Source organism: Mytilus californianus, unplaced genomic scaffold, assembly GCF_021869535.1.
Source record: "Mytilus californianus isolate M0D057914Y unplaced genomic scaffold, xbMytCali1.0.p SCAF_22, whole genome shotgun sequence".
Lineage (NCBI taxonomy): Eukaryota > Metazoa > Mollusca > Bivalvia > Mytilida > Mytilidae > Mytilus > Mytilus californianus.
Genome location: NW_026262671.1, coordinates 3,474,152 through 3,488,578, shown reverse-complemented (window position 1 = coordinate 3,488,578; position 14,427 = coordinate 3,474,152). Strand labels below are relative to the sequence as shown.

The 14,427-nt window shown below is 31.9% G+C and overlaps 1 protein-coding gene across 7 annotated transcripts in view; it reads left to right on the top strand.

Moving 5' to 3' along the window:
• Positions 1–6,404, top strand: part of LOC127732121 (baculoviral IAP repeat-containing protein 7-like) — a 135,234-nt gene extending 128,830 nt beyond the window's left edge. Inside the window, exons 4-6 of one of the 7 annotated variants that reach the window (XM_052241188.1) lie at positions 4,317–4,521; positions 4,996–5,196; positions 5,660–6,404. In XM_052241188.1, the coding sequence (XP_052097148.1) occupies positions 4,317–4,521; positions 4,996–5,196; positions 5,660–5,856 (603 nt within the window). In that variant the 3' untranslated portion in view covers positions 5,857–6,404. The remainder of the gene's footprint in view (positions 1–4,316; positions 4,522–4,995; positions 5,197–5,659) is intronic. The other 6 variants (XM_052241181.1, XM_052241185.1, XM_052241187.1 and 3 more) reach the window with 6 other exon arrangements.
• Positions 6,405–14,427: the final 8,023 nt, after the last annotated feature.

The window sequence follows — 14,427 nt, the reverse complement described above, 5'->3', positions numbered from 1 at the left end:
TTAATATTGTGCCCAAGACACAAGACATTAAGCTTGATTAAAAGTCGGAAATATTATTATATACAAAACTAATACAAACATATAAACTCCGACGCGCGTCATGTGATTGTGATGTGTCATTCTAAAAATATTTTTTATCTAAAATAGATATTCAGTATTATATATATTTAAATCGGCGTATGACTCGCTATATGTTAGGGACACTGTAAGGTAAGCATGTGATACACGTTTTTTTCTTAACTTTAATTATATAAAAAATTTAATATTTTACAACAAATTTATATATAATCTGATAAAAACAGTTTATCTATGTTATATCATTTTTTCTTTATTTCTCATCAAAAATATATGTCATGTACCAGTTGCGATTTGTATATGTTTTATAACATGAAAAAAAAAATATTGTACATGTTATAAATTCTACAATGCAAAAATAAAAGTTTTTTGTAAAATCTTAATTATTTGCTGGTGGCCAGTGTATTTATTTTTTCGCCTATATCAAATTACAGAAACTTGGTATTAATTCAGTTATTGTATTGTTCGTGTTAGATCATTAAACATAAACTTTAATTTTAGTATTTTTCTTTTGAGAACGTTGTGCAACGTTTCGATTACAAATTTAGTTTATGATATGAAGTAATGTTACATTTTTTCATCATGCAATATAAGTAACTTTAGTGTAAATGTCATGGATTCATTTAACGGGACCTCATCGGTAATGTAAGTCTCTTACCAAATACTCTGCGTTTATTTTAACCAGAAAACATATCTTTAACGAAATTTGAAATAGAACATCAATTGCGGGTTTTAAGACAAATAAGCTTATTTTATTGAAAATTAGTATTTGAAGAATTGTGTGGTAGGTTTGTCTGTCATTCTGTATAAACCAATTTTCGGAATGCTATATATATATATATATATATATATATTTGATGAAATGAGCTGCTTTAAAAACTAAGCTTATATTCCAATAATAAATATATATTTAGATTTCTGATTGTTGACACAGTTTTCAAGCTGGTCCAAATCGGGATCCTAAAGTAAACTGTTAGATTTCAACATAACTTGAAAAGATATTGGGTTCTTTGAAATGCTAAATATAAACCTATATTTATTTTCATTATCAATTAGATAATACCACATTGGATTCCAAGGGTTCTAATTTAAAATTTTGTTTAATTTCATCAAAAATTGAATTCTTTTTTTTTTACTGATTCTTACTAGGTTTTAGTGGTTAAATCATATATAATGTTTTTGATTATAAATAAGAGTGTTTCTTTTCAAAATATATGAATCTTTCAAATGTTGAATCTAAACCTGTATTTAATATTGGATGTTTGGGACCAGTTTTCAAGTTGCTCCTAATCATTCTCCATGGATCCATGGATATATTTAACTTTTGAGCATCAATTAACTTATTTGAAGTATTATGCAATTTTTTACCATAACATTTTGTCATTTTTTTTACCAAAACTAATCTTTATTTGATTTCAACAAAAAATGAATTCATGGTGTTCTTTGACGTGCTTAATCTAACCATGTATTAAGAGATTATGGATTGTATACTCCTTTATCAAATTGGTCCACATTAATTAAACTTTTGTCTGATTTCATAAAAAAATGAATTTTTAGGTGATTCTAATAATGTACTTAGATTTTGGATATTAGACAATAATTGGTAATGTCCAATTTCTAAATTTTTAGTTCTTTGACCACATTCATTTTGTGACACAAACCTATGCGGAGTCAAATATTCAATCACAATCCAAATTCAGAGATGTTTTAGGCTTAAATGTAGTGTCCATACTTACTCAACTGTTCAGGCTTCGAACTCTGACGAAAATCCGATTTGCTGTCACTCTGACAGCCTCTTGTTAAACATACACTTCATCTTATCACTTTATATTAAACTTAAGATCATCAATTAGCTGAGTAAAAGTATTATGCAATTTTTATCCTAAATTTTGACATTAAAAGAAATGAAAAGTGGGCATACATATTTTATAAAAAAAAAAAAAAAAAAGAGGAAGATGATTGATCAGCTAGTTTGTGTTATTTTTCTTCCATATTAGTTATAGACAGGGATTATAGCTAGCTCACTATATTGACATAATGATATATTTTGCTACTTAAATTTTCCAAGTTTTCGTTTTTAGATTTTTCTGCCATTATGTGTTGTACCGAAACATCAGATATTGTTCCACAAGTAAAACACCAAAGCAGTGACATTGATTCAAGAATATTCCAAAGATCATTAAGTGATACTGGGCAAGGGCCTCTCATGCTTTCTCGTTCTGTACAAACTGACGCAACACCAGAAAACACTTGTTTACATAATACTGACGACACACATACAAATGATACGACATGTGACACAGAGGATGAAAAAGGATATGAAAAAGTTTGCAACGGCCCAAAAGAACTTAAAGAAAAAGTCCTACAACTGACTTAAGCAATAAACTTTTCAGGTCCAGCACAAATACCAGAAGTAATGAATAGACTCAAAACATTTTCAAAAATAAAAGAAAACTCAACGAATATAAGACTGACCATAGAAAGACTAGAAACAATGGTTGACAAAACAATGTTTTCGGATATGGAACTCATAATAAATCACCAGAAGTTTACGGCAATACGCTATGGTATTGCTTTGAGGAATATCGATACTGTCAGTAAAGTTCAAAATGAATCAAGCATACAAAAACTAAAGAAAGCTACAACGTTCTTGGCGATTTATTGCGACAACGTATTTTCCCACAGTCTAAATCACAATTTTGTCCACTCAGCTTAAGAACTTATTTTGAGAGCTTTTCAAGTGACACGCCAGTATCCCACGGCGAGTCAATGTCAAAAGAACTTCTTAGAGTGTCATCGTATAGCAATTTCCCACGAGACATTGGTATAAATCTACTTAAAATGGCTAGGACTGGTTTTTTCTACATTGAAAAGAGCTTATCTTTAGGAGTTACATATGACAAATTAAAATCGGGTGACGATCCTGTCGTTATACATATTATGCTATCACCATCATGTGCACTCGTAGCCGAAACAATACTCGCATCGTCTGCAAATCAGGAAGAACGGACAACTGTTGTTTCGAATAATAATGATTCAACTGTTGATACAAGAACTATTACAAGTCAAGAAGGCAATCAGTCAGAAAATGCAACAACATCTGAACCTAGTTTTGAAGTATTTTCATCTCCAAATGGTGCAAGCAACAATTTGCAGGAACGACAGGAAAATCAACTATATACATCAACTAATAGAGACAGAACAAGCTCTGCAACAGGGAACTATCATAGTCAAGAAACACAGACATCCAATGAAAATGCTGCTAGTACCAGTTCATGCCAGCATAATACCGAAATCGAATGACTTGGAATACATCTGGAAAAGCCTAAGTATCCAAACTATGCCTGCTTGACAGATAGGGTCAGTTCCTTTGAAGGCTGGCCATCATATTTAGACCAATCACCACGCCAGATGGCTCTGGCTAGTTTCCTGTTTGATGGATACCATGATTATTCAAGATGCTTTTTCTGTGGGGGTGGTTTAAGAAAATGGGAAGCAGGTGACGATCCATGGGTTGAACATGCCAGATGGTTTCCGAACTGTACTTTTCTGAAACAAAACAAAGGAGAAAAGTTCATCAACGCCGTTTAGAAAAGACAAGCAGAAATGGTAAATTGAAATGTTTAACAGAATTCAATTAACCCGAATGTACATTGCTTAGCAGAATAAATGCTACTTATTGTCTAATTCATGTTATATTCACTCCATGTCCTATTCAAGCCAAATTATATAAAAAAATGATAAAGATGATTCATATCAATGATGTTATGATAACAATGATACCAAATCTTGACAAACAAAAAGGATGATTTCAATGACAAACGCACTTTCTTATCCGTTAACATGCAAAACCAATATTATTGTATTCAAAAGAAAATACTTGATTTCGATAATAACATCCTTTCAACCGACCCAACTCCTAAGACCCCCCCCCCCCCCCCCCCCCTAAAACAACAAAAAACCTAAATCTGAATTATTTTTTAGTAATCAGTCAATATCTATTGAGTATAAAATGCGAACCTATATGTGGAAGATAGATGTATACCTACCGATGGTGTTCTTGTTGGACAGATTACGTAATGGATTGCTGTTCTTCTGCGTAACACGATGCAACACTTAGATTTATTTGCAAATCATATAAACAATCATTATATGAGTTTGCATACACGATTCATTTTAATCTTTGAGCTCTTACTTTTCATACATTTCCATTTTTAAAATGGACTTTTTTTCTATTTTAGGACCGAGAAACCAATGCAACACATGAAAATACCCAGCAGACAGCATCGAGAGCTCAAACTACCGCCTCTGCTGTTAATACAAGTACTACTAGTACAGCACATAATGACATATTACAAACTGTTGCAGCTAGAAGTGTCATAGAAATGGGATATACAGATCAACAGGTTATAAATGCTTTTCAGCATCTAACAACTTCCAGAAAAGGTATGAACTTTTGCCGTTCCATAACATGTGTAAACATGATGCAAAACGGTATATAAGAAGCTAAAAGTAATTATTAAAAAAAAAAATATTTTCTGTTCAATTATATTTCTATGAAAATCTTCTTCGACCCAAATATATATAACAAATGACATTAAAACACCCTTTTAGAAATGCATAGTCCGATATGCCAAAGACAAACATTTTGGAGTGCAGTTACGTAAATCAATTATGGATATTAAGCCAAAAGGATAAACAAAAGCAATGAATGGAAGACCATTCAATTAAATTTGTAGCCTTAAGCGTTATCACACAATTCATGAAATGTTAGTTCACATTTAAAAATCAATATTAATTATAAATAGATGTCTATAGAATTATTGCTATTTAATGGCTGCCGCGCATTACTTTTTTTCTAGATTACACGCATCAAGTATGCAATTATGAATATCATATTATTATTCATAATCATTTCAGATATACACAGCATATCGGCAACAGACGTAATGCACATTTTATTAGATGATGAAGCTCATCCTCAACAACATGGAGCAACAGCAGGCGTGACTCAACATGACAATAACACAAACAGGACAGGTGACCATAAATCAGATAGTACCAGTACTCATTGCAATGGCTTAGACAACACAGTAAATGAACAAAATTTACTGTTTGACGGTATGCTTCCTATTCCTTTATCTACATTTTGTAAATTATATTGCCAAAGCAAAGATATATAAATTATGAAATATAATAAAGTGCTCCTGGCGAATGTTTAAGTAATTATACCTTTCAGCACGTAAGATCGACACCATAAAATGAAGAAGAAATACACATCGTGTGTATCAGTATGGAATCATAAAACCCAAGTTGTTTTAAAAATTTCAGCATTGAGCATCTAAATCAGCTTTATATGTGTTAGTTATAAACTTTTTTGATCACGTATTTCAATTAACATATATAATTTTGAAATAATTTTTTGGTTAAGGCCAATAAGCCATAGAATATATAGAAACTGCAATTTGACAATAGTACTGACTTTCTTCTTTTTTGTTGGCTATAATATTATGAACTTGCAATTAAACAAGAACAAGAGAGAATTTTGCACAAATACAGAAACTCTATTTATGTCTTATTTCAGATACAGAAAATCTAACAGAAGAAAACAGACAATTGAGGGACCAGCGACTCTGTAAAGTGTGTTTAGATCTAGAGGCATCCATTGACTTTCTGCCATGCGGACATATTGTGTGTTGTATTGACTGCGCTCCTGCCATGAGGAAATGTCCCGTATGTAGGACGTATGTCAAAGGAACTGTAAAAACGTATCTCGCATAAGTTATATTTCAGTGGATTCATAAATCAAATTTAACAATAAAAGAAAAGAGATCATTGCGCATCTTTTGTATTAGTCAGTGTTAGAGGAAGTAAACGAGCGAATTTCGCAATTGGGGAAGTTAGATATATATTTATGTTTGTTATTATCAGATAACTGCTGCCTTTACCAGTCAACATGACTGTATATCGCTTTTGACTCCTTATTTTTTCCTAAACAACTGTTTTCTATTTGTTCCGTTGTTTGATTTACATGCAGTCGAGTGTTTGATCTTTTTCATGTTTTATGGACTTCCCTCTAAAAGTAGTCTGGCATTGATACATACTTATACAATTTACATCTTCAAAGTTAAATTCCGATAAGATCATGTTAAGGAAATATTAGTCATTCGTAACCTAAAATGAATCTGAATTTATAAAAAAAATGTTTCCGTATAGTATGTCACGTTGAATTTTATTAATTTTACTCACTTGTGTTCCAAATATAGCCAAGTCAAAGTCTTTCGGAATTTTTGTTTTGTTTTGTTGAATATGTTTGCTTTTCTTTTATCTTGATTGACATCAAAGGTTGAATTTTTAATTACATTTATTATGATATGTTAAAATGTAATTATTTAATGACTTTTGTTACTTTTGTTGGTTATAACTCGGGTAAGATACACAATAATAATTTTTGTATTTTCGTTACTTGTGATTCATTTTATACATGGTCACCTGACATAACTGCACGAAAAAAGTGCACGTGCTGATTTTTTAATGATTTTTTTAACCATGATTGTTTTATAATAATTTAATTTCTTTCAGTATTTTTGTATTGATCATATGTTAATATCCAATTGCAAATATTTGCTAATGTTGTTGGTTTTTATTGCTGTTATTTAAGTTGATTCGCAACTGTGTTCACCAAATAACATTACTCTTAGTTTATGAAACATTAAAAAAAATCATTCAAAAGACTCTATTTTCTGTTATTTCAACCATAACGATTGACTTAAGATGATTATGATCATCCCTGTATTTCTGTCGTCCAATGGAACATGTTTAACCATTGCTAAAGTGGAGTGTCTATATGGCTGTGTGGGATGTTTAAATTCGCAGGCGCGTTCGGTCAGAATTGTTACGTTAAATTCGATACTTCATAAAGGAAGAATATCAGGTACTATGCATTTTAAAGGAACCCTTCGAATAACTCATAAGGGTTCCGTAGGTTGCTTTGTATTTAAATTTCTTCCCCTTTTTGAGTACCTCTTATTCGGTTAAGTCAAAATGTTCAGAGCTTCATCAAATCGACCTCCCTAATAAATATTACATTTTTGTCTTGGATATGTATAAATCATTGCAAATGAATTATTACCTCTATCCAACTTGGTTTCATTTTCATTTGGGCGTTTTTGCAGAACCGACGTATCATATTGTATTTATTATTTGAATGAATATTCATGAAACATTTGCACTGGACATTGGTCAAATATGTTTCGTTGTTTTTCTGAAATCCATTGTTTATTTTCACTACCGAACTCTTAACTTCGATATAAGTGTAGAATGTTCTATGAATAAGTGTGATGCGCTCTGAAATCTCGTCGTATATAAAAAAAAAAACATATGTTATGTACGGATATTTATTCAAATTATAGTTCTTATACTGAACTGATATTTACTATCCCATGTTTGCTAATATTGTGAATACATGTAGATAATATATTTGTTATTATCACTATTATTCATGCATGTAGTTCATCGATTTGTTATTATCGTTTAGACACAGTTTAACGATTTATTATTATCGTTTAGACACAGTTTAACGAATTTTTAATATCGTTAGTACACAGTTGATAAATATTTTGTTTATTATCGTTTGTTCATATTTGATACGGTTGTTTATTATTTTTCCTTTATCTAATACTACATGTTACCTCAAATAAGCCATGTGTTGTGACATTGAACTATTTATGATATCTGTTCACATTTTATTTTCTTAAAATTAAAAGCAACATGTATGTGTTTTTATTATATTTTCTGAATGTACATCCCAAGTTCTTTAAACAAGAGTCATGTGTTTGCATCACTCGCTTAAATAGAATAATTACGTCCTTGCTCTAAAGAGGGTCATCTTTTTACATCTGCCAATCTGTACTTCGTATATCTATTAAGCGGTCAATTTGTCCTTCTATATACATTCCTTGTGGCCGTCCGATAGTGTTCTTACATTTCCAGACGTTCGTCTGTCACATGCATGCCGTATTTGTTAAGTAAACATACATCAGATTTATTTTATAGGACTGCAAAGTGGTATGACATTTTTGTAGTCATTGTCCGAACACATTTTGTTTCCAGACAATATTTTTCTCCATGATATTTTTCATACATGTCTGCAAAACATTTGATATAGCCATCATTATTAATGTGCTTCCTCATGTTAGCACGCTTTTGATTTATTGTTTCATCACAAATTGATTTTTAACAATTTGTGATCCAATAAAGTCATAGCATTTACAACTTTGAAACTGAAAAAAAATAATTTAATGATTGTTCTTATGTTTAATGCACAAAACACTTTACGTGTACACAAATAAGAAGATATGGTATGACTGCCAATATGAGGGTCATTAAGCAGACCTGGTTGATGGCATATATTCGTTGTTCTGCGATTTGCATGATGTACCGACTATTATATTATTTGTTTGTGAGTTTCTCTATATCTGTAATGACTATTCTTGCTTGTTTATGTGCTGTATTTCTGTCACCTTGTGTTTTAGCGATATTCATTTAACATTGTCAAAACGCAGAAGGTACCAAGTCAGGAATATTACAGCTGTTATCAAATAGTTCGTTTCTATGTGTGTTGTCGTTTGTGTTTGTTGCACTTCGGTGTTCCTGTTCGTCCTTTGTTTTCCTCTTATAGGTGATGTTTTTTCTCGGTTTTGGTTTGTAATCCGGATTGTTTTTTTTCGCAATCGATTTATGACTTTTGAACACAAGTACACTACTGTTGCCTTTATTTGACATGTATATGCTGTACAGTCACAGGCGCAACAACTGTTTTAATTATTTTGATATCTGTTTTCCCTGTTTGTTATTTTCCACTTGTTTGATTTGATCAATACCGCAAAAGAGAGGCGAAAGATAAGGTGTCTTAAAATAGTATTAATATACAACTGAACACCCATGGAGTTGTATATTCAGTTTGTGGATGGAATTAGCAGGTGAATAATGTGCCAAATCCACAAAAAGTTGGTAAAAACATACAAAATGTAGAAAAATAGATTATAAAAGAAAAAAACTAAAATTAATGGGGAGCTAATACAATGTAAATAGAGAAGATAGAATAACAAGAAAACACTTTACAATGAAGGAAAATTATTTTTAAAGAATATAAAAACAAAAGACCCCATCTAGACCTGGAGAACTCGTGATTTTGATTAGGCGTTTAACAATCATTTAAAATCATTCATATCTATGGATAATCAATTTGATATTATTTATAATACAACAATTTAATTTAATTGCTTTAAAATAAAAACTCACCTTTTGAGTGAATATTTATTCCAAGATTAAAACAACCTACTAGGTCTATCATAAATAAACTTACGGTCAACTCGACTTTTATAAATCGATGAGCCATGTCGTTTAAATTCTTGTTAATTTCATGTCTCCATATTAATATTGTATATGATGTTACTATTATGTATTTTATTTTGTTCGGTTATTTATTATTTGTATGTAATGGAGAAGACGTTCTAAGTTGCAAAACTTGTGTCTAATCCTATTGTCAATGTTTTTGGACTATAAATAAAATTGAGAATGGAAAATATGTTAAAACTAAACTATATCTATTTTAAGTGTGTTCATCATCCCTTCAGACGGTACAATTTAAGTACATTTGAAATGATGAATGAGTCAACAATAAAATTGATTGAAAGATTATTAAATTATGAATAAAAGAGCCTTGGATGTTATTATTTCTGTGATGACTGTTGCTGTAATATGAAAGAAGCAAACACTTTTGATTACATATTAAGTTTGCATTCTATATGCTTCTGAAATATTCTTCATTTGGTATTTCCGGCAGGCAGAACGCTACTTCACCAGAGCTGTCTATCTTTTAAAAGTGTCGAAATTTTCAAAAAAGGAAAAACTAGTCGGATGAATCGTATTTCTCTAAGTCTTAGTGCGTCGTTAATAGTGATTTATATAAATATGCACATTTTCTTGACAAAAAGGGAGTGTTAATAATAGTAAGCAAACAAGTTGAAAGCACATGAATACATTATATGCATTCTAAGATAAGTTTATAAAAAAATTAATATCTTTTTTAATATCTATTATTTTATGAAAATGTCGCTTATGATCTTGATGTTTATCGATATAGAAACAGTCTATGGGGACAAAAAAAAAAAACCTGTAATTATTATTGTACACTAATAGTTTGGACTAAACAACGAAATCATATCGCACTTCTTGCACCCTATAATTGGTATTTGACGAAGTTTGTATAATACTTGATGTCTACAAATGTTTATTTGATATAAATAAGAGATATTAAATATCGATGATACAATAAATATAAATTAGAAATCTCCCCTTGTCATTAATTGTAGTTTTTTAAATCAAAGAATTCGCAAAATTTACCGGCATATTTATTGATGTGATTGATAAAGAACGGCACTATTGACCTTGTTGTATCTGGACGGCTTCGATTGTTGGACTTTTATAAATACAATTTTGTGTTTTAATGTGATTAATCCAACGTTTGAATTCATTAGGTTTTCGGGAGGTGTATAGACGTTCCTTACAGTGTCGCATTAAGCTAGGTTCACACTGCCGATCAGATCAACTCGATCAATCCCGATCAACACATTTTAAGTAATCGTGAGACTGGTCTGACTCAATCGACAAGAATGTTCGGGATGGTCTACCTAGGTCGTCATCGGTCTGACTTTCTACCCGATAATTTTTGACACGTCAAAAACATTCGAGTAAGGATCGAGAACCCAGTCACTCGAGAAGAGATCGAGAATTCGTCGAGTAGCGGTCGAATTGATCGAGAAAGGATCGTGTAGAGATCGAGTTTGGTCGGAATACAAATATTTTACCGATCAGTATTCGATCATCACGACTTTTGGTCGACTTATATCCGATCATTTCCCGATCAACGGCAACCTGTTTGATCTGTTGTCCAGATAAACCCGACCAATGCACGATCGCTTCCAGATCACTACGAATTCTATATTGATTTTATCCAAGACCAACTCGACCAATATCCGATCTCTACGCGACTACATTCGACCACTCTTCGATCTCTTCTTGGCCATACACGAGTACACATGACTGCTTCGCGATCTGAATAACTCTCATAACTTTGTTTCTGCAAAAATATTTTGTCACTATTTATTTTTAACTGTACACAATTTCCTCCATAAACAGTACTTGTCTGTACTTTTGCAAGGAGGGGTCAAATTTTAAAAGAGAGGCAAATGATACCCAAGGAACAACCAAACTCAAAGGTCGAAAACAACCGACACAGTCATAGCGAAAAACTATAACCGAAGAGAAGACAAACAACAGTCCATAACACAACATAGAAAACTTAGCAAAATAAAACCCAACAAAACCTTTGATGATCGCAGGTATTCCGGAAAGGAAGTAGATCCTGCATTTTTGTTCCTAGAGGAATTTTCAAATTTGAAAGTAATTGTGCAATAAAATTCATTATTAGACAGCTGATGACTAATTTAGCCTTCAAAGTTATTTTTTAAGAACTCCAAGATGATTTTTTACCTATTTTATGAGCTTTTTTTTGTTTGTCCTTATTTTCCGTATGTCCAGACATTTTTGTAGTATAAAAATAAAAAGATGTGTTATAATTTCAAATGAGACAACTCTCCACATGACACCAAATAATACAGAAATTAACAACTATATTTCATCGTACGGTCAAATGTTTACAACCACTTTTTTCAAACAAAGTCTTTGACGCAATTTTACACAAAAATGAGACAAAATACAAATGATGTTTATTTGAATTCTTGATAGATATATGTAAACAGTTTCAGAAAAGGTATCACTCTAGAGGATTGAAATTTTACTTTTGGCCAAATTTTGAGGAAATATATGACATCTTTACCCCCTTTTTGCAATATTTTTTAGCCGGCAAATACAAGCAGGTTGTTGTCATGATTACAACAAAAAAGAAATATATTTAACCATTTAACTTCTGGATATTAAATCTATGGAAAATACTGATTGCATACATATGTACATATATGACACAAACAGTAGGCTTAATTTGTAAGAAAGCAACGAAAAGGAGATGTTAAATTTATGTATATTGCTATTTAACATAAGTACTATTCCAGTGACAAATCTAATTTTGTGGTGTCATTTTCAAAGAAAAGAGCAGTAAAACTTCCATAACATACTAGCGTCAACTCTGAGAAAGTTTTTATAACCACTGGGATCCTCTTGTTGGGCTCCTACAAATCTCTGATACTTTTAATTTTGCCATTTAATTAGGAATTTTCCGTTTTGAATTTTCCACGGAGTTCAGTATTTTTTGTGATTTTACTTTATACTGCCAACACAGCAGTCGCCGTGTCAGCTACTGCATCACATAGATTTTTCGTCGCCTGTTGCTGTATACGCCTTCTTGTTCGTCTTCTACTCTCTCTTCCGTCACAGCTATTAACCTGCCTCTCTGGAGCTCTAACCACCTTGCCCACAAATCCAACTGCTTTATTTCTATGTAGATATTTTACATGTATGATTTTACTCAGACCTTCTTTGAATTACTGAATCTAACCGAATAAACGGAGTATGTGTCCATAGGACACAAATAATGTCCCAGCTTGCATATATATATCGTCATAAAGGGTCATTACTCAAGAACAGTAAAAGTGACGCCACCCAAATTCACACTTGATCTGTGTTATATAGTAATAAACATTTTGTATACGTGTCATAAAATTTGGTTGAGGCAAAAATAAAATTAGAGAACGGACACTAATTATTGGGACGTACGTACTTTCTTATGGACGGAAAAGGGTAACACTTAATGCCCCCCTCCGCTGCTGCGGGGCATATACAAAATTCCGACGTTTTTAGACTAAAATTCTACATACCCGACCAATTCTCGACATTCCCTTCAACCCTCATACGATCAAGTCGATTTTGTCTGGTCGAGATCAGGCTTAGATCGAGTATAGTTGATTTGGTCTAGCTATTCGAGTAAAGATCGTGTAGATATCGTGAATTGGTCGGAATTATCGTATATGTATTCAATTAGTGGTCGGGTTGACATCGTGATGGAGTCATTTAGGAGTCGTGTATGGTCGAGTTAAGTTCGTGTAAAGTCGGATAGCAGTCGGGTAGAAGTCGTAAACAGGCCCGATCAAGAATTTGGTCGTGGAAATTTGTACAATCGGGATCATCGAGTTGATCTGATCGGCAGTGGGAACCTAGCTATAATGAAATGTGTCCCATTTATCTTACAGTTTGTATATAGATATAGGAAGATGTGGTATGAGTGCCAATGAGACAACTCTCCATCCAAGTCACAATTTATAAAAGTAAACCATTATAGGTCAAGGTACGGTCTTCAACACGGAGCCTAGGCTCACATCGAACAGCAAGCTATAAAGGGCCCCAAAAATTACTAGTGTGAAACCATTCAAACGGGAAAACCAACGGTTTAATCTATATATATATAAAACGAGAATCACTTATGAACCACATAAACAGACGACAACCACTGAACATCAGATTCCTGACTTAGGACAGGTGCAAACAATTGTAGCGGGATTAAACGTTTTAATGGTACCAAACCTTCTCCCTTTTCTGAAACAATAGTTTAACATCACAACATAGAAAGACACACTATAAAATATCAATTGGAATGGCTTAACTCAATCAAAAAACGTAGTAACACAAATTAACACACAATGAACGAATAAATTTGATCTGTGATACAATGCAAATACATAGTTAATAAAAATAAGGGATGAATAATTAAAGTAATTATGAAACCGCTGTAAAATGTTAAACAATTTAAAAAAAATATCAACTTTGAAAAAAATTACGTCATATTATACACAAGTAAATAAAAACAATTTTGTTGTTAAGTATACTTCTTCTGTCTATATAATCTCCGTTTAGGAATACTAAGAAATTTCTTGAAATTTAAAACTTGGTACATGTGGGGTGAATATCAACAATAAAACTATATAATTGGTGCTCGATAAAACTTTGTTTTCTTCATGTACAGGTGCCGGAACAGTATTTTTAAAAGGAGAAAGGAAATAATTTTGATGTTCGTAGTACGAAGAAGTGACAATTTGTAGTAATTCCAAACAATCAAAGCTGGTATATATATATATATATATATATATGGACCAGATACATGTTAACATTAAATAACGAAAAAGCATTACAAATAGTATCAACAGGTCAAATTAACAAGAAAGTACGATTTGAGAGTACTCGCAGTTACTGACAGCTAGTTAAAAGCCAAAACAATTAATAATAAAAAATCATTCATCAGAGACTAAAATCAACTAAAACACATCCTATTTAGTATGT